Genomic DNA, 26,853 nt, shown 5'->3' with positions numbered 1-26,853 from the left:
AGGGTGCTGATGTCCTTCCTGGCGTTGGGAGGAGCGTGCCGGCACACCAGAGCTGCTGCTGGAGGGCGGCTGCTCTGAGGGACATGTACCTGTCGTACTGGCAGAATCCCCTTTTTCCTTCCGGCTCTATATGTTCGGGAGCCAGGGAGGCAGCAGGGTTAGGGAGGGCAAGGCTGCCTGCCTCTAGATTAAGGAGACTTGGATTCCATTTTTAGAAGTGGGCACGTGACTTCACTAAGCCTAACGTTCCCCGAAGAGCAGTGAGAGGCTCCGTTATGCCTGAGCATGGGGCCTGGAGTCAGAAAGCGTCATCTAACTCCGACCCAGCCTCAGACAGCTGTGTGACCCTGGGCCAGCCACGTCACCCCGCCTGCCTCAGTTTCCTCATCTGGAAAATGAACTGAAGGAGATGGCAAAAAGTCCCAAAAGGAGTCACAGAGAGCTGGGCATGGCTGAAAAACCCAGGGAACAACCTTAACAACAAAGATTCCCATTTGTAGAATGAGAGGCTGGACTGAAGCTCTGGAGCAGGCCCTGCTGAGTCTGTGATGGGGGCTGATGATTGTGCCGACTGTTGGGGAGGCCGGGCTGGCATGTGGGGCAGCGAGTGAATGACCCCAGGTTGTTGGCCCTCACTCTGTGTCACTGGGCACCCAGGCTGTGGGGGAGAGGGAAGAGGGCCGTAAGGAGGTGACTGGAATGGAGGAGAAAGAGTGTCTTTGTGGAGAGGCCCTGAGGCGGGCGCTCTGTGTCTGCACTACGTGGAGCTGGGGGGTCGGCAAGGAGATCCCCTCTACCAACATGAACTGCTGACCCTGTGCTAAAGCCGCTGGTCCCAAGCAGACCACGGCCTCCCTGGGTGCAGCCTCGGCGTTGCAGAGGTCTGTGTCGGCCAGAGAGCACCTGTGACATCTGGGAGGATCCGAGAACTTTGCAGAGAGGGAGCCCCCAGGCTCAGCTTTACAAGGACTGAGTCAGAAAGGGAACCGGGGGCTGGGAAGGCGGCTGGAGCCAGCCTGTGGGGCACGGACATTGGACCAGGAGTCAGGGGCTGGCGTGGACAGGCTTCTGTCTGGAATGGCTTGATGGGAGAAGAGGCCTGACGTCGGTGCTGAACCATGGTGGCCGTGGTCAGTAAACCATGGGGGCCTCCTACGGGCCAGGCCCAGGGCCAAGCTCTTGAGACGCAAAGAGGCACCAGAGACAGTCTCCATCCGTAGGATCTCATAGTGTAATTGTGGGGGGAGGGGGAAGCAACAAGCACATGAATACTGAGACGCGTTTGATTCATAGCGGGGCTTCGTGTCCGAGAGCCTCCAGAGAGCGAGTGCAAAGGACTGTAGTTAGGGCAGGCTCAAGGCCCGGATTGCTTGCCGCATCAGGAGCTGGGAAACATGGTGTCTTCTAGGAGCCTGACAATGCAAACCTGCTTTTTACCCACAGGATAGGAAATAATTAGGAGAGGAGAGACCCTGAAATGAACGACTTTTGGGGAACGCTTCCCATAGAGGGTGGGATTTTATTTGGGAAATAAAGGAAGCCAGAGAGGTCAGAGGGGAGGACGTGGGGAACAACTAGAGAGAATGGCCAGGGCTCAGACATGGAGAGTCTTGTGTCACTGCAGGGAAGTGTGTGTGGTGGGAAGGGAAGCGTGAGATGGGCAGTAATTCTGTTAGAAATATACATAGAAAGAAATGATTCTGTGATTCTGGAGGGGATGGAGCACCACTGGAGTTTGAGCGTGTGTGTGTGTGTGTGTGTGTGTGTGTGTCTGTGTCTCTGTGTGTGTCTGTGTCTGTGTGTGTGGGGTGAGGTGGAAATTGCCCCAAACCAAATTGTGTTGGAAAACTGGTAATTATGAAAATAGCCTGAGGTGACCTTGTTTCCTCTGTAGAAATTGAATTCAAAAGACCATTAAGAGGACTGAGATGAAAAGGCATGTACATAAAAGTGTGTTAGAAGTTGAAAACTGTTCATTTTTAGTTGCAATTGAGTTATTTACTTTGGACAGAGAAGAGTGGGAGAAGTTATGGGTGACATTTTTTCTCATGTCTTATTAAAAGCAAATGTCCTAAATTCACTTTGGTTTTGAACTCTCACAAACAGGCAACTGTGGTTTTTCCCTCTGTACTTCATGACTTTGAAAGATGTGTGATCTTGTCTGTGTGGGTGCTCCTGTCACTCAGGCATTTCCCAGCTCCTTGTGTTTCCCGAGTTTTCTTGACCAGAATAGCCATCTGGTGGCCACTGTTCGGTTGATGAGCCTCTCTGGACTTAGCAAGGTTGGCTTCAGGGTAATAATCTTGGAGCTGAAAGAAACGATAGAGACTCCTTCACCTGGGAGATGAGAACTGGGTCACAAGGGGATGCCTGTTGGGTTGGGCGATCACCAGGCCTGTATTTGCTCGGTGCTCCTTTAGTCTCACTTTTAAGATCCCATGGTCTCCTTCATGCTCAGGGAGACTTAAGAGAGGTTCTGAGTCATAGTTTTTCAAACTTAGAAAATATTTTAAATTTAAAACTTTTTTTTATTATAGCTTTTTGTTTAAAAGTTATATACATGGGTAATTTTACAGCATTGACAATTGTCAAACCTTTTGTTCCAGTTTTTCCCCTCCTTCCCCCCTTCCACCCTCTCCCCCAGATGGCAGGTTGACCAATACATGTTAAATTATAAATTAAATACAATATTAGTATACATGAAAAGACTAACTTTTCATTACAACCAACTTCATTTTCTTAGAGTAATGATTTATTTTTAAGCAAATCAATTTCAAGAATGCATAAAAGAGTCCAACAGTTTTTCAGTCCCTCTTAGTCAGGAGTTCCTAATGTGGTGTCTGTTAACTTTTTTAAAAAAATATTTTGTTAATTATATTTGAATATTATTGATGTCTTTTATAATCCTATATATTTAATACCCCTTAAAAACTTTCCTGAGAAAACTCTCCATAGATTTCCCTAAAAACTGCCAGGAAAGTCCATGACACAAAAACATTTAAGAACTCCTGCTCTGTGTGTTCATTGGGATTCTCTTCATTGTTCTTCACTTGAACTCTTATGATGAGAGAGAATATGGGCTCCATTTTTTTGATTCTGCTTTTTTCACCTATATGAGGTCATATAGCTCTTAACCAATTTACATCTGATTTCACCATATTGTCATTTTGCACCTTATTTTGTTGGGCAAAAATTAGTATTGTACATTTAGTTTGCTTCTAGTGTTTTACAGTTATATGTAGTCATATAATCTTCCTATGAAATTCTTGTACAGATAATTTATTTTTATTTTTTTCAAATGCTTTCTATGTATATTTCTAACAATAGAATTACTGTTCAAAGGCATTATGGTGTTTATTTTTTTCTATATAGTGCTAGATTATTATTCAAAAAGTCTCTATATATCTGTAATTCTACAACCAGTGGGCAAGTGTGCTTATTTCTTTACAACCAACTTTGTACCAACTTTGAGTTTTGTCCTTTTAATTTTTTCCCCAATTTTATGAGTCTGAGATGGTATCTCAAAATTGTTTTTTTACTTGGAAATCTGATTATAAGTGAGATGGAATTGCTTGAATAGTTAAAATGCTAAAAACTTTGAAAACTTATATTTTAATAATTAATCCTCGAAGTTAAGATCTGGAAATCTTAGAGTTCATCCAATTCTAATCTCCCACAGTATCTCCATCAATGATACTTAATCCTTGCTTGAAGGGTATCCAGTGACAATGAGCTTACTACTTTGTGAAAGAGTCTAATATGTTTAAGGACAGCTCTATTTTTAGAAGTTACTTCTTAAATTAAGCTAAAATCGGCATTCCTCTAACTTGCACACACCTCTAGGTCTATTCGAAGTTATCTCCTTACATGCTTCCTACTCCCAACATCTTTTCTTCTCTTGGAAACTAATCCCTCTTCCATTTTCTCTCTCTTCAGATCCATACATGCTTCTTTTTTTTTTTTTTTTTTTTTTTTGTTAGTTTTCTTTTGGAAACTCAGGTGACCTAGTTAGGATTGTATAGCCAGTTAGAAGAATTTAGATTTGAGCCCAAGGCACCCACCCACCTCTAAATCCCTAGCTCCTTCCTCTCTCCCAGAGCTGGCTGCCAGTGACCAGAGCAATGGTGCCTCTGCAGGAAAGAGTTCCAGGGGAACTGGTGCCTTTCATTGATCTGCACAAATTGGCTTTTGTTTCTTCATCTCTTGCAGTGCTCCTTTCTGGCTCTGAATTTATGGTCTGGTGATCATAAATAAGGCCCTGGGGTGCATGCCGCCTTATATTAAGATTTCCAGTTCATTTTATTACTCATATACTGTTGACACTGGTCAGTTGGCTATTGAGGCCATGAGTCTCATTTCTAAATTGCTTTGCAGGTATTAGAAGGCACAGCCTTCATTACTCTCTTGTGTTATCTGAATCTTTTTTTTTTCTCTTTCAGTTTTCAGTTTAAAGCCACTTGAGTAGGCCATCTGATTTTCATATTTTTCCTTTTGCATAAATTACACTCTGCTTCTTCCAGTAAGGAGCCCATTCTTACAGTGTTGTAGTTTTTAATTTTTTTGTTTCATTGACATGCTTTGTTTTCACATTAGAAAAACTTCCAGATTACTTTCACTCCTTGAGCTGCTTCGTGGAACAAAATAAAACAGTTAAGCAAAACTATTGATACAGTAGCCTCATCTGAAAATACATACAACATTCTTTTTTATTAATAAAAAAAAGAATGGAGATCTTTCTTCTTCCTCTCCTACTTCCTATGCCATTAGAAAAAAGAAAGAAAAACAAATTTCCTTGTAACAAGTATGTATAGTCAAGCAAAATAAATTCCTTCTTTGGCTAAATGCAACAAAAAAATTGTCTCATTTTACACCCTAAGTCTATTACTTCTCTATAAGGAAATGGATATAGCATGTTTCATCCTCTGGAATCATGAATGACCATTTCCTTGGTTATAGGTCTTACAACTTTCACAGTTGTTTGACTTTATGATATTTTTCTTAATGTATGCATTTTTTCTTTTGACTCTATTCATTTCATTCTTTATCAATTTATTTTTTAGATACAATTTTATTTTATTTTCAGTATATGTTTATCCTTTTCTCTCTTCTATCCATTAAGAAAGCAAGAAAAGACTTGAGCAATTTAAGATGTACTAAATTGTAGAAGGCCTTGAATGCCAGGCCATCAGATCAGTAATGGGGAACCATGAAATATTTGTGAGCATCTTTGTCCTGTGTTTGTCTCTTTTTTAAAGAAATATTTGCACGGATCTAATTGGGGGGCAAAGTGAACTTGTTCCTCAACAACCCAACCCTATTTTTAAAAATAACTTTTTATTTTTCAAAATACATGCAAAGATAGTTTTCAACATTCACTCTTGCAAAACCTTGAGTTCCAAATTTTTTTCCCTTCCCCTACCCCTCGGAGATCAAGTAATTTGACATATGGGCAGTTCTTCTATACATATTTCCACAATTACGCTGCATGAAAAAAATCATATCAAAAAGGAAAAAAAAATAAGAAAAAAACAAGCTAACAATGACGAAAAATGTGAAAACATTATGTTGTGATCCATACTCAGTGCCCACACTCCTTTCTCTGGATGCAGAAGGCTCTCTCCATCACAAGACCAATGGGACTGACCTGAATCACTTCATTCCAGCTCAATTTCTACAGTGTTGAGTGCTTTTATCACAATAAACCTGTGCAATATACAGTGAATATATTACCCTCATTTTCCAGATGAGGAAAATGATGCTGTGATAGGAAGAATGACTTGTTTAGGTCCTCCAGATCTTAAGTGGTGAAGTGGGGAGGGTCTCCTAGCACTTCTGTCATGTTGCCTCTAGGATGGTGGAAATGGAAGAGGGAAGAAAGGGGTAGACAGAGCAGTGTTCTGTAGCCAGTGTCCACAGGAATGGTGATGAGGGAGACAGACTGTTATAGGCCACGAGGAGAAAGGGATGCAGGAAGGAAGATGCTCAGGTTTCGGACAAGAAAATTTTGATCATGAGATCTTGGAAAAATTTATCATAGCATTAGTGATAAGAAGGAGGGGCAAGTTTAGGGGATGGATAAAAGGATCAGGTGAGTTGGAGACATCTGGATCTTTGTTGGTTTGGTGTTCATAGATTCTCCATTTCATTTGACAAAGATCTTAAATAAACTAAGCATAACCTAGTTGTCTGACAAGTTAGTGGGGGTGGGTGCTTCCAGTATCTCCTAACTTGTCATTCATTCTTTTGTTCCCCTCTGTTCAAATATTTCTAGTCATATGATTTGAAAATTGAAGAAAAGGAAAGGCTACTAAAGATGCTAAATAAAATTATTAATATATCTTTACTCCATTTAAACTTTTTATAATTGTCAGAAAAGAAACTATTATGGTGTATTCTGTCTTGTGCTGTTTTTTAACATTAATTTTCATTTTCAGCTATCTTCTTATTTTCTTCTTTTTACAGTTTCTCTAAGTCATTATTGTTAAAGTTTTTTAAATGCTTAGGCCTTTTTCTTATTCTTTTAGCCTTTCCCCTTGTTCAACACATAGATCTTATTAAGTTTAGATTCATCGAAACAAGATGTTAAATTGCAGCTGTCATTAGCCTAGTTCTTCAGACTGCTCATCCGCATTTCCTTTTTTCTCCCTTTCTCACTTAGTGCTTATTAACGCCTTCATTTTCTAATTTCCCAAACATTCAGAATGTCTATTTCAAAACTATTGGGCTTTCTTTCCTAGTTTGGTGCCGATTGCAGCCTCTTTCTGACTTCATACATGGTTTAATGATTTGCAGTAGTCCTGACTATTTATCACTTGCCCCCCCTCCATGTTGATGAGCTGCAAAAAAAACTCAAATTAGCCTGGCTTTTGGTGGCTTAGAGTTTTTCCAGATGGACAGTCCCTGTCAGTGTATGCTCCCTTGGAGTCCCTCTGGAGATGCCAGAATTGTGCTCATTCATGATGAGAACAAGAGAAAGACTTCACTGGAGGTCCTGTAATCCACCCCTGGTGAAGTGGATTCTCACACCTGCTGCCCATTGGTGTGGGGGATTGTGTTACCTTGCCCAGCTTTGTGGGTGTTTTAGTAACAGAGCAGCAGGTGCATCTGTAACTGTGAGGAGAGGCAACCTCATGGCAGTTGGTTGGCCAGATGGAGGACAAGCACTGGGGAAATAAGGGTATGAGGGAAATTTGTTTTCTGAGTATCTCTTTAGAAAATTCACTCAAGTTGAAAAGTGTCCACGGGAGCAAACTTTGTGAAGCTATTTGTATGCAGCTGGGACTGAATTTACAGACCACCTTTCTCTGACTTGCTAAAAAGCTGAAGATTGACAACCCCTTTCATACTGCATTATCCAGTTTGGCTTTTAACTCCAAGAGAACTGTGTTCACAAATTGATGCTCTGTTCCTCTGGGGTTGGTGCAGAAGCATTAAATTGTACTAAAATATTCATATGTGAGTGCATTTAGCTGAAAGCAATTGATGTTCCCATTCCCAAGGGAGCCAAGAGAAATGCTGTATGGACCTGCACTCTGGCAAACACCCTAAGCACACTTCTTGAGGATAATTACATGGCCTGGATGATCAAAGCTCACACAGCTCAAGAGGATAAGGAGGAGGTAAAAATCTGGAGTGGATACACTGCTACTGAGGCATATGTGTGCTGTTCAGTTGTTGACTGAGTAAATTAGAATTTTAAAGCAGTTTTTCCTAGAGTGGGCCTATTGCTGACCAGGTTTTTGGGGGATAATTTCATCAAAAAAAGGTTGATTTCAGAAGACCTATTCAACGTGAGCAAGGTTCTTCCATTGACATTTTACTACATAAAGTTAGAATTTCTAGTCACCAAGAAGTCTTATTGAAATCTTTCTACATAATATTATTTTAGCTAACATAATGATAAAGTACATGTCATATAGATTATCAATTTAATTTAAAAGTTGGCATGGAAAATCATTAGTAGCATATTGGGATAAAAATAATTGGGGTAATAGATAACTCTCTGTTACCTGTGAAAAACACAAAATTCCTCGAACTACCTCCTATTAATGTCTAGCCCTTTTTTGAGGAGCTTCTTTTTTGCTACTATAATTTATTGTCTCATGCATGATTTCAGGTGTATTAAATAGGTATATGTCACAGGCATAGTATTATTAAGTAACGTGAGACTCTTGGAAGATCCAGTGTCTAGTCAATGAATAATTAGTAGCTTGGCATGTGTAACTGAAAACATTCAGCCTGGGACCGAGGACAATAGCAAGGTGGTAAGGAACCTCTCAGGAACCTTGTTTAACTGCCAGTTGGAGAAAGGCATTTGAAGACTGTTTATGGGGAGAGTTTGTCCCTGACTTACTGCTTTGGAGACTGATAGAACTTGGCTTCAAATAGAATAAACGTCAAGTTAGTTTGAGAGAGGGGAAGAGTTTCTTTTTGGTGTTAGATTTTCCTACAGCATCATTCTGACCCCAAACTTAAGCAGTTTCAAAGGGTTTTTAAGGAGATTTCGAAGCGCTCGGGCTGAACCTCAGGGCTCAGGTGGCTTGTTGGCTCTCAGGGCCTCCTTTGGATTGAGGTTTATTTATCTATTAATTTTAGATTAAATATGTAGAGGCTATTGGAGAGAAAAGTGTGCATTCTGCAGTTTGGGGGAAGGGAAACAGCAAAGAATAGGGAAGGGTACCCTATCTAGGAAGCAGGAAAAAACCTGGGTTCTGGGCTTGGCTTTATTGCTGTTTCACTGGGTGACTCCCCTCTGCTGGTAAGTGATATTCTCTATAAAATAAAGGGTTTGGATGGATTTTGGAAGCCTCTTTTAGCTTTCTGCGTACTCTGTTAAACCTCTTGCTGTGAAACTTTATCTAATCTTCTTTAAATGTAAATAAAGCCTTGGAAGAATCTGAATTGTACTTGTTTTCTTGCAGGACAATTGATCCTCTAAATCAATTTTGTAAATATTGATTTTAATAGGACACTTGTATTTCCATAGATGCCCTTTTCCCCTTTTTTTCACTTAAAAGAAGTTTAAGAGACATTTTTCTTTTCTTTTCTTTTCTTTTTTTTTTTGCTGAGGCAATTGGGGTAAGTTACTTGCCAGGGTAACTAGGAAGTGTGAAGTGTCTGAGTCTAGATTTGAACTCAGGTTCTCCTGACTTCAGGGCTGGTGCTTTATCCACTGCGCCACCTAGCTGTCCCCAGATATTTTTCTTAAATGGGAAAATTTATGAGCCAAACTGAAATAAGTAGTTAAATGGATAAATGCCAAAAAGACTAGCTAAAGTCGTGTGTTATTTGTAAAATGTTTCTTTATAAATAGATTTCAGAGTATAACCAATCCTACAGAACTGACATTTGCAGTCAAAATACTTTCAGGTACTTAATGAAAAGCTGCCTCTTCTTCCTCTGATTTACTATATTGGTATTGTGAATGAGAGCTCCCATTTTTATAGTCCTTCTATGTTTACAGAGTCCCTTTGTGATCACAGGGATGTTATTGCTCTGTAGATGAGACTCCTGATGATGTTTTATCTGAAATTAGTATCAGAACTCAGACTAGAAACTCAGCTTTGCTGACCTCCAGGCTGAGGAGGGGAGTAGTCCTTCATTGTCTCCACTTCCGACTCCTCAATCAGTCAGGAAACAATTTGGCCTTCCAGCCCTGTCTGTAAGGTACTGCAGGAGACGAGTAGTATCTTTTATCTTAATCCTTGTGCTGGAGCAACTGAGCCAGCCAGTGCAGAGGATGACAAGAAGTTTACCTATGGTAGGAGACAGTTTATCCCTAAGTTAGCTCTAAGAAAATTAGTTGCTTTTTGTTTTGTTGCTTGTATGCAAAAATTGGCAAGGATAAAGTGATTGTCTCCAAAGTTCTTTGAAATCTTTGGACAGATGATACCAGGGAGAACTGAGAATATTGGACAGGTTAAAAACCAATGTCCAGTAGTTTCCTCTTCGAGACCCACCTGTTTGGGTCTTTAGGTTTTAAAACAATAAAAATCCTTATCTAATTACTATAAAGATTATATGAGGTTAAAAAAAAAGATTATATGAGATTTAAGTTGGCCATTCATCTGGTATGAATCTCTCTTGACTACTTCTCTCCAACAAAAACAACAAAATGAAGCAAACAAAAGCCACTCCACTCTCCCGCCTGATCCTGTGAGACCTTCAGGTTTAAAACCGGAAGAGACTAGTCCACCTTGCTGATTTTAACAACAAATGGAAGTCAACAGATATTTATTTTAAAAATGCTTTTTAGATTTTATTTATAATGGCCTTTTATTTTTCAAAATACATGCAAAGATGGTTTTCAGTATTTATCCTTGCAAAATCTTGTGTTCCATGTTTTTCTCCCCGTTCCTCCCTCCTCCCCTTCCCCAGAGAACAAGTATTCTTATATAGGTTAAATATGTACAATTCTTCTATGTATATCTCCACATTTATCATGCTGCACAAGAAAAATCAGATCGAAAAGGAAAAAAATGAGAGGAAAAAAATCAAGTGAAGAAACAACAACAAAGGTGAAAATACTATGCTTGATCCATGTTCAGATTCCATAATTCTCTCTCTGATTACAGAAAGCTCTCTCCATCACAAGTTTATTGGAATGGGTCTGAATCACTTTATTGTTGAAAAGAGCCATGTTGATCATTGTTGCTGCTATATTTAATGTTTTCTTTGGTTTTTTGTTTTCCTGAGGCAATTGGGGTTAAGTGACTTGTCCAGGGTCACACAGCTAGGAAGTATTAAGTGTCTGAGGTCAAATTTGAACTCAGGTCTTTGACTTCAGGGCTGGGGCTCTATCCATTGCGCCACCTAGCTGCCCCTATACATTTTTTTTTTTTTTGCCAGCAGATATTTAATAAGCATTATGGGCTAGACTTATGGAGAAACTGAGGCATTCTGAGAGGAAGTGACTTGGCCAATATCCCACAGGCTTGTTGTTTGCCATCACAATGCAAACTTATGTTTGTTCCATGTAGTAGTTCTCAGGCCTGTCTTAAGTTCCATTTACAAGAGAGCTGAGTAATAAGTACACAGACAGAATGTATGTTAAAATGGAACATGATTCTCTTAAGTCTTTGGTTAAAAGAAATGGGACGTTATACTCTTCCGCTCCGAGCCTTTGGTGGAAATGCATTGGTCTTATAATTTTGGTGGAGGAATAACATAGCACAACCAGTGATAGAGGAAAGGATACAATTTTAAATGAAGGACATTGGCAGGTTGGAGACAATTTGAATTTAAGGGTTTTTGATAAATCTTGGGTGAGACTTTTGACTCAGTTTCCTAATGTACAAAAAGCGATCAGAGCTAGTGTGTGGCTGTTGTGAAGTGGTGCGTGTGAAGTTCTTTGTCAGCCTCTGTGTAAATCTGAGTTATTCCTAGTAGTTATTGCTCAGATGGCAGCCGGGGTCAGGAAGCAGCCTTCAGAAGCAGACTCCCCCGGCTAGTCGCGCCCCAGGACTTCCTGGGACCATGAGATCAGGGCTGCGGCACTGACTGGCCCCATAACTCTGGGATTCTACTTGGGCCTGGCTTTTGTGTGTTTGTGATCCAAATGATCCTTTTGGGGCAAAACCCCCTTGGTGTTGGGAGAGACAGGGGATTTCCTCTTGTGAGACCTCTGGTAGGAAGACTCATCTTTGCCAGCCCGAGGACTCTCTTAGCCCTGTTTGCCTCATCTATCAAATGGGCTGGAGAAAGAAAAGGCAAGCCGATGCAGCGTCTCTGCCAAGAAAACCAGATTACGAAGTCTGACACAGCTGAAAAGCTGCTGAAGGGGGCTGGGGCTTGTCCCCCAGGAAGGGCCGGCTTACGGGGGCTCTTGGTCTGTGGGACAGGTCATTTGGTCTTGGGAGGGAACAACTGTGATTGTTAGTCCCCAGACTCTAGAAGAGGCAGGAAGGGCTCTCTCCAGAGGCTAGTTGGGGAGTGTCTTCAGTACCATAGGCTAGCCGAGAGCAGCCTGTGCTGAGGGGAGCAGAGTGAGCGTCAGGTTCCCATCGGGGTGCCCCGGAGCTTGGCCAATTAACAGTGACGGTTCCTGTTGTTGGTCTTCCTCCTTTCACTCTTGTCGGGTCACGTGCTGCCTTTCTTGAGAGCCAGGCCTGACCAGGGACCTCTGTCCAGGGTGTGTGTTTGCTTTTAAGGAGAATGCTTCTACCTCTTGTTTCAGATTCATTCTGGGGGTTGGAGTCCTGAGCGGAGGCCCTGAGGCCCCATGACAGGGCCCTGGAGGAGGCGAGGCTTGGGGAGCCTGCATTTGTGGCATTCCTCACTGACACACCAGGAGAAAACAAAGCAGTAAATCTGCAGGGTGGGGCCTTAGGCCATCTTCACCGTGGGGAGCCCAGAGTTGATATACATGTGGATTCACTGAAGCAATTGCTGTAAACCTGGGAACAAAAATGACTCCTGAAAAATGGAATTTTTCCATGTAATCTTAGCATCATCTTGCTTAGGGATTGTTATTGAAGTTAAATCTGATAGAATAAAGTTCCAGCATCTCTGAATTACAAAAGGCCCCTCTGTAGGTCACTTAGTCCAGCTCTTGCCTGAAAAGGAGTCCCTTCTAGGAGATCCCTCCTCTTTCCCAGCCAGCGGTCATACAACTTCCACTGGAAGCCTCCAGTTCTAAGAAAGCCCCTCTCGAAGCAGCGCCTCCTATTTGGGGGCAGCTCTCCTAAAAGCGCCTCTTTGCCTGCTCCAGCTATTGCTCTTCTGTCCTCGGGGCCTGTCCCATGAGATGGACTCATGTGCTTGGTGTTGGCATCCCGTCCCTCCCCGTGGGTCACAGCTTGGCAGCTCTGGGAGGCCGCGGGATCATGACTGAAGGGGTGGGGGCAGGGACTCGACTGGGGGGCTCCAAGCCGGGCAGCAGACGCTGCATTCCTCTCAGACCTCTCTCAAGTGGCCTTCTCTATTGCTGCAGGTCTCGGCTCTTCCATGTGCTCTTGTGATTTGGACTTTGGGCTTTTGTTCTGGCTTCAGTGGCTCGTGCCCTTTCACTCTGACCCTTCACTTTGTGCCCCTGCTCCTGCCTAAAGGGGGCTCGACCTGCATCTTTTGGTTCTGACCCTGTTGCTTGCCTGGATCAGTTCCTGAGATCCATCTTGTCTGATATTATTCAGTTGCATTTCACTTAACAACATTTACCCAATTGGTCCTAGGGGAACCCACAGTTTTCTGGCCTTTGCCCTTTGAGGGGGGTTCCAAAGCTAGAAGAGGGTTACCTCTATAGACCAGCTGGCCCTGGTATGAACAGCCCCTTCTTTTCCAGATGAGAACTCGGCCTGATATCACCTGCAAGCTCAGTCTAGAGCTCATTTAGGCCAGGGGTCAGCTAGCCAAGAGTGGTTTTTTGTACATTTAAATAAAGTTTTATTGTATTTAGAAACCAATCCAAAACAAACCCGTCTTACCTTGTGGGCTGTACAGATGGGGGCCTCCCAGACTCCCAATCTACCCAGTCTCCTTTTGTAGGAGAAAAAGGATTGAGGCCTAGAGCTGAGATGGCTTGTCTAAAGTAGTAGGGGACAGAGACCACTTTGACCTTGACCTGACCTCTCAGCTGCAGTCGTGATGCTCCCGGGCCAGGGTCTGACCACGGCCTGCCATCTTCCAAAGGACGCCCACGTCCAGGGTGCTCTAGACTGATCTAGAAAAGATCATTGTTTCCTCAGTTGAGCTGGAAGGGATCTTAGACACTCTCATCTTCTCCCTTCTTTAACCAATGACGAAATGGAGTCCAGAGAGATAAGGGCCTGACTGAGGATCAGAATAGGGAATGGGGGTCTTCTGCAGCCCCAGCCCACTACTTCCCATGGCCGTCCTTCCACAGGTCTGCTTGCACGCCCTCTGTGTCACTGGGGCTCCTTCCCCCAAAGAAGAAAGCTGAAAAAACACATTTAACCAATGGGAAAAATGGCGTGGCCTGAGCAGCAGGATGAAATATTTTCATAATATTAAGGTATGGCAGGAGTGCAGTAATTAGAAAATATAGTTGGGTTAATCTGTTTCACAGAGGGGCTCATTCATTTATTTGTTGGGATAAATTACAGCATTTAACTCCTAACCTGGCATTTGTCCTGGGTATACATATCATGTTTCAGCAGTAACAATTACTATTTGAGGTCGTGCCATTTTATGCCTCTGTAAAATAATAGGAGAACTCATTTTAAGTTCTGCTAACATCCCATCCTGGCTGTAACACTCTTCTGCCCATTATTTCTGAGACTGTGGCCCAGGATCCTGATCCGTAATTATTTTTACTTTGGGAGTCTTGAAAGAAACTTGGTTTTTCTTGTTTCTGCCAAGCAGTGAGGGCATGATAGCAGAGAAAGAACATTGCCCTTGAAGTTAGGAGACTCTCACTCTAGGCCAGGACTTTTTAAACTTTTGCCTGAGAAATTTTTACCTGCCTCCAGGTATACAATAGGTATCCAAATCAAATGTTTACTGATAATACATCATAAATTTATTTTAAAACAATTCTTTAGTATATAACATAGATCTATAATCTTACCATTTATTAAAATGAAAATGAGTTTGCATACTAACAAGATGGATGTCCTTGTTTATTTTTACATAAAGAATTAAATCTTGGTGGAACATTGGATATCTTTTGCTATTGCCAAGTTTTTCATGGTCCTCCACATTCAGTTACACGACCCCCGGTGGGGTCACAACCCACGGTTTAAGAGGCTTTGCACCAGGCGCCTAGATCAGGTCCTTCACCTGTCCATGTCTCTGGCTTCCCCTGAGCGGGAGTAGTAGATGCGCTCGCGCTGCCTCCCTCCCTGCCCTCGAAGGAAAGCACCTTGGCAGCTGTCATTTGCAGTGGATGTATATGCTCTTGTTAATCAGGAAGATGACAGGAACAGCACCTTCTATGGAGAGACGATGCTGCTTTAGTTTGTGCATTGAGTTGCTCCCATTTTAACAACTTTAACGCCTCATCTTCTAGACTGAATTGTCCCCTGGTCTAGAGTTGCTCCGGACCCTGAGCAGTGCTGAGTCCAGAAATGACTGTTGTGAATCTGTTCAGTGAACTTCAGGCCACTTTCAGACCCCTGTGTCTGCCCTCCGTGCTCTGTGGCACTCCTGCAATAGCGTCCCACCCACCCCGCTCAGTTCTCTCCTAGAAGGAGGAAGGTGTGCTTAGGTATGTTGTTGGGGAGACACTCGTCGCTGCATTTCAGACCCTGTGGTTCTCTGCATGTTCTCTTAAACAGGTTTTATAAAGCAAACATTTTAACAAATGACTTTGTTGTTGTTGTTGCTGAGGCAACTAGGGTTGAGTGACTTACCCAGGGTCACACAGCCAGGAAGTGTTAAATGTCTGAGATTTGAACTCAGGTCCTCCTGACTCCAGGACTAGTGCTCTCTCCACTGCACCATCTAGCTCCCCCACCAAAATGACTTTTAAGAAGTAACAGCCAAAAATAAATAAATAAATAAATAAATAAGTAACAGCCATAACTCCTCTTTCCTGTAGAGGTATTATCTTTGTTTAGAGCTTCATCAAATGAAACTTAGGAGAGCTGAAGTACTTGTCAGATTAACTAGTCAGTAAGCATTTATTAAACACCACTGTGTGCCAGGCACTGTGCTAAGTGCTAGAGATAGGAAGGCCAAACAGCCTCTGCCCTTCAGAATCTCACAGTCAAACAGAAAACCGGACAAGCAGGCTGTGTCCAAGACAAAGGCTCCGGCCTTCAGGAGGATGGGCTTCCTCTGAAGGTGGGATTTGGGCGGAGAAGGTCAGCAGGAGGATCAGGGCCCAGAGGCGGTGTCGGCTCCTTGGACCAGCTGGTCGGAACCAGCTCTGCTTTTTAACTCATTTGGCAAAATGGTCCTCGAGAGGATGGGTCGGAAGGAAGAGTGTCCTTGGTTGTTGTGGCTTTTAGAGTTTCCTGCACCCATGTGAGGGGAGGGAAGGGGCTCGTGGGAGGGCTTTTGCCCTCCTGTCTCTCCTAGAGACGGAGACCCTGCTCTCCTCTGAGGCCGGGCCTTCGGCTGACTCGCTAAACTCGTGTTGCTGATTTTCCTTTTCTGTTCTTTGTCCCACTGAGCTTAAAACGGCCTCATTGATCTTGCTTCGAGCCGGCTCTCAGAAGGCTCTGGACACACAGGACTCACATCAATCTCTCTCCAGATCTGCCGTCAGCCCCTCGCTGTCACAATTAACCGCCGTGTGCTTACTGGGAGGCTCTCTGTGGCGCCTGCTCCCCAGTATCTTGGATCTAAGACAAACACAGCGGCTAAAAACAACATGTCCAGGAGGAGGGTGGGCGGGAGCCGGCTCCCAAGCTAACTCTTTCTTTGTGAGGGGACTTGCCAGAGCGGCCCGGGATTAAGGGGAAGCTCCTCCCCCAAGAACGTCCCCCTCCCGCTCTCATTCTTTAGGTGAGTCTGGTTTGGGAAGACTGAACGAGAACCCATCCAAGTACTGTTGACTTTTCTTTTTGCTAAGGATGCTTATGAGAAACCAAACCAGAGAAACAATATTAGAAGAACATCATTGCCTATAGGGCAAGAGCAGGGCAGACTGGGATCTTTGTTCTTAAGAGAAGGCAAAGATTTCGGATTTACCCACCTTTGCCCTTAGCCACTCCCTGTGCCAAAGGCCTTTCCACTGAACAATGAAAGGTTTTAAGAGAAGAAATCACATTTCCATGACTGCATTTTTCTAGTCCTTTTGATAACTCTTGTGGAGAAAAGCTCCAGACTCTCCTAGCCAGGGATCCTCCTGAGTAATTCCTGAGTGTGGGCTGGGAGCTGAGCTGAGAGCCTCCCTTCTTGGTCCTCCTCTTCTTCCTGCTCGCTTCTCTTCCCTCCCCCATACCTTTGCCTCCTCTTCTTTATCCCCACTAAGACCCCCAGGATCCCCTCTTCCTCCTGATTGTTTCCTTTAATCCCACCTCCTTTTGAAGCCTTAATTGTTGTTCTCCACTCCAGCCACTCTCTCATTTTCTCCACAAGCTCTTACTCTGTGTCTGATTTAGGAGGTAAGCTCCTCCGGGCAGGGATTGTCTGCTTAGGTTTATGAAGCCGCGTCTAAAGTGCTCCATAAATTAGCATTTGCAGAGTGCTGTGTAAATGCTAATTATTATTATTGGACAACAGAAATGCTTTTTGAACCATAAGCAAATCATCTGGAGTTGGGAGCTAATTGCCTGAATGTGTTTGAAAGACCCGATGCTCTCCTCCTTTCCCCTGAAAGCTTGGGAGGGTTCGTCTGTCCAGAATCTGCCATTTCAGCACTTACCGGGGGTGGGGCTGGGCTTAAATATTTGTGGAATAGCTTATTTTCAAACAGCAAACTGGAAATTGACCCTTTGAGTCTCTGAGACCTGTTGAAAGGTCCACAAGGGCCCGGATCTTTGTGGAACACGCAGCCTTGATTCATTTATGTTGTCCAGAATGGCCATTTCCCGCTCTGTGAGTGTTTGATGTCAGAGTGAATTAGCAGGAAATGAATGGAGGAACTTTTAAATATGATGAGTTTGAGGATTAAAAATATATGAAAGCGCCTCTCTTAGGTTATGCTTGATTTTTAAAATTGCTTTTAAAGACTAACTCTGGTTGGTGAGATTCGTTATGTGTGTCCATGTGCCCCTGGGAGACACCCCTGCTATCTTCACGCCTGTGGGCCGGCCGCCCCTCATCACCACTCTGCTTTAGTTTCCCTGACTTCGGACTCCTCAGAAATCTCGCCTGGAGGCCCGTCCTCCGCTGCTGCTTTGCCCTCTCAGATGACCTCCTGTCCAGTCTGCTCATGTCTTTCCTATCATTTGTGTATTTACTGTATTGCCCGGCACACCCTCAGTGTTTAATAAATGCTTGGTGAATCGACTATGGATAAGTCTTCTTGGGGTCTGCTTCCCTGAGGTCCTCCTCCCCCGAAAATGCCTCCCAGCACTCAGCAAAACTCGACCACCCTCAGTACCTTTGTAGCATTATGACATCTTCTAGCTTGTGCTCTTCACAGCCTGGAGAACATCAAGTCCTCATTAGCAAATATTTATTGATTGATTAACTGATTGACCTTTGTGCCCCAGGGAGCCTTAGAGGAAGGCTTCTTGAACACACACTCCTTCCTTTTCCTCTCTCTCTTTCTCTCTCTCTCTCTCTCTCTCTCTCTCTCTCTCTCTCTCTCTCTCTCTCTCTCTCTTTCCTCTCTTTCCCCTCTTTCCCCCTTCTCTCTCTCCCCTCTTCTCCCTCTCCCTTCCTCCATCTTTTTTCTCCCTCTCCCTCTTCTTCTTCCTCCCTTTGTCCCTTTCTCCTTTCCTCCTTATCTCCCTCCCTCTCCTCTCCTCTCCTCTCCTCTCTTCTCCTCTCTTCTCTTCTTTCTCTCTCCCTCCCTCCTCTTCCCCTCCCTCTCCCTTCCTCCTTCTCTCCCTCTCTCCCTCTTTCCCTCTCTCTCTCCCTTCTCTCTCTGTTCCCTCCCTCTCCTTCTCCCTCCTTCCTTCTCTCCCTTCCCCGCTTCTCATCTATTTCTCTCTCTCTCTCTCTCTCTCTCTCTCTCTCTCTCTCTCTCTCTCTCCATTGAGGGGTAGCTTACTGTTCCTTCAGACAGCAGTTGCTATTACTGACTTTAGAGGGATTTGGGGGAGTAACAACATAGGAAGTTAATTCTTTTCAGGATTGTCTGTTTCCTTTTATAACAAAGTGGTTCCCCAGTGTCCTGGGACTCCTAGAATCATTGGCTTTCCAAAGCTCAAACCCACTGATATGCCCACAGTACACAGGAGAAAAATTATGTATGTCAAAGTTATTATGAATGGGAGGGAGAAACCTTCCAGAGTCATTTTAGGCATGGAAATTGGAGGCCCCTTGAATAGGAGAGACTCCCCTCACATCCTCAGGTAGGTAGATGTAGTTGAAAAGGATCACATGAGGGAGTCGGCACATCCTTCTCTAAAGCTTCATGATTTCAAATTCTCTCCTGCTGCAGTGGGTCATGGCACAGTGCAGAGCGAGCTGCCAGGGGAGGCTGCTCATCTGTTTGTCAGATAATGGAGGTTCCTTAGCCTTTAACTTATAATAAACCGCCATGGTTTGGAGCCACCCTTATGTGCCTCTCACACTGTGGCAGGAGTCCAATATCTTTCGATAACTTAGTTTAGTTACTATGTGTTAGATGCATCTTCTCCTTCACACCCACGTTGTTGGTACAGTTGAAATATGGTTGTAAATCTGGAGCTTAAAATATGGCCTTGTGACCCACATGTGCTAAAGTGTCTGTGGCAGGTCTCTTTGTAGTGGTCAGAAACTGGAAGCTGAGGGGATGCCCATCATTGGAGAATGGCTGAATAAATTATGGTACATGAATGGTATGGAATATTATTGCTCAGCAGTAATCAGCAGGATGATTTCAGAAAGGCCTGGAGAGGCTTACATGAGCTGATTCTGAGTGAAGTGAGCAGAACCAGGAGGTCATTGTACACGGCAACAAGAAGATGATGTGATGATCAATTGTGATGGACTTGGCTCTTCAACAATGAGCTAATCTTCTAATAGATTTGTGATGGGAAGAGCCATCTGCTTCCAAAGAGAGAACTGTGGGGACTAAGTATTAGTGGGAGTTCTGGGCTTTTGAAAAGGTCTCATTGGGTCAGTGTGATTAACGCTGCCACCGTTTGTTACAGGAGCTGTACATCGCCGTGGGCATATCAGGAGCCATCCAGCACCTCGCGGGGATGAAGGACAGCAAGGTAAGTGATGGGGCGCTGACCTCCGGGAAGGGGGCGGGTCTCCGGGGGCGGGTCTCTGAGGGCGGGTCTCCGAGGGCGGGTCTCCCATGGCAGGGTTCTCAGTGGCTTGTGTGAGTGGTTGATGTTTGAGACGCGTTGCTTTGAGACACAACTCGGAGCAGTAGAGAGAGCCAGGCTTGAAGTACCGTGTGTCTGTCTGACATGAGGCTGCGCCCCCAGACCCTGTTCTAGACTGGAGGACCCGCTTCCTGCCTTCTGCAGGATGGAAGCGTTTGAGCCCGTTCTCATGAAGCCGGGCCCCCGGGCTGGGCAGAGAGGAGCTCCTGCCCTTAGGGCGTAGACAAGGGGCGCACGCACTTCCTGCTGATGACAGGCCGGGTCCAGCCCTTGGTGGTTTCCAAGGTGTTCTCTGCGCCTTCTGCGAGTTCCCCAACACCCCTGGGCTTGGCTACGTCACCCGCATTTTAAGATCAGACAGTGTGATGGCCTTTCTGACTCCCTGGTGGGACCCTCCCTCCTTCCTGCCTTAACCCGCCCACAGAGGCCTTTGGGGCCCCAATCTGTAGCTCAGGGTCAGGTGCTCCGAGAAGGATTGGAGAGGAAGAACTTCTCTTTAACTCACTGCCCAGCTCGTGTCCGGCGGGGGGAGGGGGGAGAAGGACTGGGCTGCGGATGTCCTCCCTTCCGGAACATGATGCGCTAATCCATGCATAACCAGGCGTATTTGGATTATGGGCCGAGTCTCTCGGAGTCAGTGACGCCGACACATGTGCACTCGCCTGCTCCCACGGAGGCCGAAAGTGTCAGCAAGCTTTAGAAGGCCCCGTGCGGCCCTCGGTCTGGGCCCTCAGTGCGCCCTCGGTCTTTCACAAAGCAACATTGACGTGTCGGTGTTCTGGTCAAAGGGGGGCGACACAATTGCCTCTGGGTGTGACATGGGAAGGAGAGATGCCCTGGGATGGCTCTGACTAGCGAGGGGAGTCTGTGCCCGTTCACGGGCAGCGCTCTTGCTCGATGATAAGCGACACACGTACAGGTTTGCTAGGAATTGACTGCAGGGGATGAGTCCTGTCAAAGACGTTTAGTCTGTAAAGTGTCGCAGACCGGGCAGTCTTTCCAGAGTTGTGCTTCACTTCAGACAAAACTCTGGTTTATAATGAGAATTATGAACAGTTGTGGAGGGCGAAAGAATAACCTTTTATTCTGGAAAAGTTAGACTGATCTTAGTGAGTCATCAGGTGCCTTAGTTATTTGCTATTTTAACGATGAGACAATTGTGAAAGGAAAAAGCAACTGAAAAAGCAGCTCAGATGTCCCTGTTTCAGAAAAGGGGGCAAAGACGGCATCCCCAGGAACAGATGCCCAGGAGGGGACAGATGCCCGGGAGGGGACAGGTCCCCATTTTGTGGAGGATGGGAGTGAATCAGAAACCTCGAGGGCCGCAGAGTGCCCGTGAGGTGGGAAGCGACTCTGGGAGCTGTTGGAGCAGGACCCGCTGCCTCCTCCCCTCCCTGGGCTCCCCAGCAGCACCTTGCTGACGGGGAGTCCCAGAGACAATCCTGCGGGGGATCCCATCCCACCAGAGCTCTGGGAGGCCCTGCCCAGGGCCGAGCTACAGCTGGGGGTGGGAGAGGGGACAGAGTTACAGCCAAGGCTTCCTGACCCCACACTCTGCCCTCTGCGGGAAGGAGAAGGCCCCGAGATAAGAGGCAGGCGGCTCCCCCGGCCTCTCCCTGGCCCTCCCTGAGTGAGATGCGCGGTCAAGCCGGGCTTGCTCTTCTTTTGTCTTACAGACGATCGTGGCCATTAACAAGGACCCAGAGGCCCCGATTTTCCAGGTGGCAGATCTGGGAATCGTCGCGGATTTATTTAAGGTGAGTGGCCTTGAGGGAGAGGCAGCTTTCCTTGTCTCGCTGTGGAGGGGGCGTCTCCCGGGGTGGGACGTCTCCACGTCGGGCTGCGGGGCTGGCAGAACCCCACGAAATGTTCACAGCAGACTTGCTTTTCCCAGAGTGTTTTCATTGAGGGGCCGGCGTGCTCTGGGCAGAGCACTGGGACAGGGCAGACTTCGGCTTCTGCCCTGCAGGAAGCTGACAGACCACGAGAGCTGGAGTGGGCCGTAGGAGTCATTGACTTCAGACCATGTTGGGCGGGGGGACAGAGGGAGCAGTCCCCCTGAATCACCCCCCACTGGCGGCAGAGCCCCAGTCTCCTTACCTCCCGCTGCCGTACTGGGAGACCCCATTCAGGAGTAGTCAGCTCTTCAGGGCGCTCATCGGGCCGAGTGCGGCGTGGAGCTGAGGCCTTCAGAGCTCGGGCACCAGCCTTGCTGGAGTAGGGCTCTGGGGGGGGGGTGCCCTGGGACCCCGTGCCACCCATCGCCCTCCGGGAGCACACCGCCATGGACAGGCGACTGTCCCTCTGTAGGTGTCTGGTCATCGCGCACTCGCAACTCCTGACGCCGCCCACTGCCACCTGCTTGGCCAGGCCGGGGGCTGCCTTCTGTGGTTCAGTAACTGCTGGCTGACAGCAGGCCTTTGATGCAGGAAGAAGCTTTGGTCAGGACGAAGGCTGGGTGGCCACGCTCTTGGGCGGTCACTTGGCCGTGGGCTCCTGGTGGCGCCTCGGCCAGAGCTGGTGGGCCTTGGCCCGTGTGTGAGTGAGGGGCTGCCGGCCCTGCTTGGCTCCTGGTCGTGCTGTTCCACAAGCGTTGGAGTCATGAGCTTTTTGCTTTTCTCTGCAAGGTTTTTTGTTCTTTTTTGGGTAAAGTGAAGTTGTCAGAGTAGAGGATTAGGAGACATTTGGGTTCATTCCTGGAAAAAAGAGATGGAAAAAATCAGACATTGATTGCTGCTCACTCTGCAGTGCAAGGGCGGGCAGGGCTTGGAGTAGGCCTGTGGAGGCCTTGGGAGGGCCGAGGTGACCTCGCGTCATCTGTGCGTCCTCAGTGGGGTCATGAACGCCGGCATCGTGCCCGTGCTGAGATTGCTGAGCCAAAATGCCGGCCCCCGGGAGCCTCCCTCCGCCTGGGCTATGAGGGGCAAGCAGCCCCGGGAGCGTCGGCGCTCTGACAGCCCGGGGTGTGCCTGTGTGGGTCGTGCTTGGGCAGCGCTGAGGGCCAAGGGCCGCCATGGAGACTCCTGATGGACGCAGCCTGTTTGAATGTGTAAATGGGGTCGCAGCGCGGCTGAGGCTGGCAGGCAGACGCGCCCCCTCCATCCCCAGCTGCAGGGAGAGGACTGGGCTGTTGGGCCCCACCTTCCGGCCCGTGGGGGTCACTGCTGGGGTCTCCAGATGAGGGCAGAGGGAGACTTCGCAGACCATGGCGAGCCTGAGTTTGAATCCACAGCATGGGAGCAAAGAGGACTTTTCCTCAGGGGGATGCGCTCCTACCCCTCAGCTTGGAGGGCCCCAGAGCTTTGCTGGCCCTTGTGTGCCCCCCCTTTCCTGTGAGCCCGATCCCGGGAGACTTCCTCCGGCCCCCCCGGAGTGAGCGCCCCCGGGGAGTCACTTTTGCTTTCATGGCGGACACTTGTTGTTTGGGAAAAGCACAGGCCTGCGGCGAGGACTCCGAGCTTGGCCCACCCGCAGTCGGCCCTGCCTGCAAGCCCACTCTGGCTCCCGGGCCCGAGGGACACCGCGCACAAGCAGCTTGGCTGGAAAGCAGTTTCCATAACTGAACCGGGCCGGTTCTACTTAAAAGCACCACGAGACCCTCCCCCTCCCCCCCAGCCCCCGGATACTTACTCTGGAGGGACTGCATTGTTTGCGGCTCTCTCCTTTTGTAGACAGGGACAAGAGGCCTAAGGGCTCCGAGAGCCTGCTGGGACTGGGCCAGAATCTGTCCTCAGAAGCCGGTAACAGTGGGCACGGAACCTCCTATGGGGGGTTCTGGTTGGCAACTGACTCTTGCTTGGCTGGTGGAACCCCCCCCCCCCCCTTCTCCCCCCCCCACGCCCGCCAAGACCGTTTAAATGATAAGAAGATCAGTCGATCCCGGGAGCTGTCACTTCTCCAGCACAGCCACATTCGTGGCGCGCTCGCTCACACTAACCCAGGAGAAGGTCGCGCCTCGTGGTGCAGTTTTCAGATACGGAAACGGGGGTGAGTGGGGCCAGAGGGACCCGCACCCGTCCGGCACCGCCTCTCGGCACCCAGAGGGGTTTGGGCTTTTAAAAATGCCTTTTAAATGATGAATTTCAGTATCATTTTCTTTTCCCCAAGTTGGCGGGGCACAGCTCCCCTGGTTCTAGTAACGCCCATCCAGGAGAGGCAGAGGAAAACAAGTTAGTGTCTGCACATGCACATGTACATGCACATATATGCACACACGTGTGCACACGCGTGTGCTTTTACAGAAGGGGCTCCGCGCTCACCATGAAGCCGTGCCAGCCTCGGGCACCAGCACCTGCAGGGGGATCTGCGTCGGGCCGTGGGATTGCTCCAAAGGAGCCCCCAGCCCATCCCCAGAAGCTGTGCCAGCACTTAGTGCCCTCCCGGAGTGAGCGCCGGCCAGCGCGCGCCAAGGCGGGCCTTCCAGGAAGCCGGAGACAAAGCGACATTTGCAACAAACAACATGTCGACAATTTTCTTAATAAATTTTGTACGAACGCATTACTTCCACCTGGTGGAAATGCAGCTCTCTTCAATAATTGAGAAGCCTCCTCACCGGGAGCGAGTTCAGTGGGGATCTCTGTGAGCCGGGGCGGCCACAGCCCTCACAGTGACAAGGTAACTGATAGTCAGGGAGCCGCCAGGCTGCGTCCCAGGCCCCCCCTGCCCCCGGCTCCTCCCTGTGCCAGGCCCGCCGTGGAGCCCCCAGACCCAGACGCCTCGGGTTGCAGCAGCGGGCTCCATGGCGGGCCGGGGCCTTCTGCCCGATGGTCCCTGGCAGCCGGAGGCCGTGAGTGCCGGGCTTGGCAGCCCAAAGGTCTGGTTTCAGGCCCAGGCCCTGCTGCTTGCATGGCCTGGGACCAGACGTTTCCCCTCTGGGGCCCTTTCCGCTCGGCCTTCTGCACCCAGAGCAGCGTGCGAGGTCAGTGGTGACGTGGAGCCTTGTCTGAAGGGCCGCCTGAGGTCACCGGGTGATGGAGCTGCTTTTGGGGTCAGAGAAGGCGAGTTCTGGCCTCCTGGGGTCGGCGGGAGCTCATTTCTGAGTCTCGGCTCCCGGAGCTGGAGGAGGTGCCTTGGGTTTGGTGCTTTCTCTCAGGTTTGTTCGGTCGGGGCGTGCAGGGGGGGCTGTCTTTAAGGTGTCCAGGGCCGACAGGTCACTGCCATCACTTAGTTTTGGAACGAGCAGCATCCCTCCCACGAGTGTCATGGGGCAGTGCCTGGCGCGTGGCCTCTCCTCCGGGCCAGGAAGGGGCCCCAGCACCCCCAGTCAGCCGGCAGTTTGGGAGCCCGAGGGGCCTTCTCTGCCGGTCCTCCCTGTGCCTCCTTTTTGGCCTCCGCTCCCCAGCCTGCCAGCTCGCTTATCCTCCAGGGGCGCGGGTGGGGGCACGTGCCAGGGAGGGACACCCTTCCAGCCCTTATCCCCCTGCCTTGGCCCACTCGTGCAGAGGGCGCCTCCTCCCTGAGGCCTTCCCTCACCCCCCTTTCTTGAACTTTGATTGTAGGTTTTTTTTGGTGATCTGTGAGGGTTTGGCATGCAGCAGGTGCTTAATAAGTGTTTGCAGCACTGAGTCATCGCTTCTGATAGCTGCGAGTGCTGCCTGGGAGGATCAGGGAAGGCTCCGGGGCTGCAGCCTTGAGGTCCGGCTAGTGCAAGCTGAGGGAAAGCCGGAGTGTGGATGTGCCCTGGGCGGTCTCTGCGCGGACACGGCCTAGAGAGGAAGTGCTTCTTGCGCACGATTTCTCCTCCAGCCTCTTGGTCTGGCAGAGCCCGGGAGTCCCGCGCTGCTGCCCCTTCCCCGGGTGGCTCTGTCCTGGCTGGGAAGGGGCGCGCAGCGGGGCCCTGCCCTGGGCTCTGGGGACACCGGCCACCTCGCCTGCCGGCCCTGAGCTCCCGTTGGGTTTTTTTTGCAGGTCGTTCCTGAGATGACCGAGATCCTGAAGAAGAAATGACGGAGCTGCCGGAGGTCACTGTTTGAGAGGCAGTTACCCCAGATCACAGAATCCATCAGCAGGGCAGGTGCCGCGGGAAGCTGGGACAGCCGATTTCAGACAATTTTTTAAATTCTCCGAGGTGCCAGAATGTCTTTGGTGGGAAGACCCACGTTTTCTGTTCATTCTTGGTTCCAAACCTCATCAATTTTGAATGTTTTCTAATTCTCCAATAAAACCGATAATAATTCAGCCTGGCACTGAGACGCCTTTCAGGCTTTGGCTTTCGAGAAGTCCGACCTGAGCCTTTGGGAGATGGGCAAGGGGACGGCTGGCTTTGCTTAATGGTCGGGGCCATATGTCCACGTCCCCCCGCCCCATGTACACACGTGCTCACACACAGACTCTCACACACTCACACACACACACGCACACTCACGCACTCCCCAGCCCTGTCTGCAGGCCCCTGGAGTCATTGCTCTGACCTTAGTCGTGTTGCTGGGACCTCACGGTGCGCCTCCCTGCTCTCTCCGAACATGGCTCAGCTGCTCTGGGACAGGGCGGTGCCAGGCCTGGGCGGCATGTAAGTTCACCCCGCTGCCCCGGGCAGTTGCCCTCTGAGGCCCCCGGGACGTCACAGGTTCCAGGCCGGCCGGCACGGTCATGGTTCGTGTTGGGCTGATGACCTGTTCTGCAATGGGAGGGTTTTATTATTTCCAGTCTGCAGATGGGGAAACTGAGGCCCAGGACTGGTCTGAGTCAGCGGGTGCCAGGCAGAACAGGGCTCTGGATGGCACGGGGCAGCACCAAGGGAGAAAGGGCTGAGGAGGGCACAGCTCGTCCCCGAAGCCCACCCCGGCTCTGAGGATGGACTGAGGACTTGGGCACCTTGGGTTAGCGTCTTGCCAGCTAAGAACCCTCTATGCCCGCTCAGGAGTGGGAGCAGCCGGAGTCCTGTGGGCCGCTGCTGGGCTCGGGTATTTTGGTGCTTCATGAATGTTTAAAACGTTGTTCGGAGAAGGCAGTGGCTTCTTGCTCCCCTAAGGGGTGTTCTGCAGCTCCCACGAAGAGCGGGGCCTTGGTTATTTTGGCA

At 48.2% G+C, this 26,853-nt stretch overlaps 1 protein-coding gene across 1 annotated transcript in view; it reads left to right on the top strand.

The window, feature by feature from the left end:
- ETFA (electron transfer flavoprotein subunit alpha) overlaps nucleotides 1-26,020 on the top strand; it is a 69,952-nt gene extending 43,932 nt beyond the window's left edge. Inside the window, exons 10-12 of the mRNA XM_051982439.1 lie at nucleotides 19,653-19,718; nucleotides 21,512-21,592; nucleotides 25,743-26,020. Of these exons, the coding sequence (XP_051838399.1) occupies nucleotides 19,653-19,718; nucleotides 21,512-21,592; nucleotides 25,743-25,781 (186 nt within the window). The 3' untranslated portion in view covers nucleotides 25,782-26,020. The remainder of the gene's footprint in view (nucleotides 1-19,652; nucleotides 19,719-21,511; nucleotides 21,593-25,742) is intronic.
- Nucleotides 26,021-26,853: the final 833 nt, after the last annotated feature.

Source organism: Antechinus flavipes, chromosome 2, assembly GCF_016432865.1.
Source record: "Antechinus flavipes isolate AdamAnt ecotype Samford, QLD, Australia chromosome 2, AdamAnt_v2, whole genome shotgun sequence".
Taxonomy (NCBI): Eukaryota; Metazoa; Chordata; class Mammalia; order Dasyuromorphia; family Dasyuridae; genus Antechinus; species Antechinus flavipes.
This window is presented reverse-complemented; position numbering and strand designations above follow the sequence as displayed.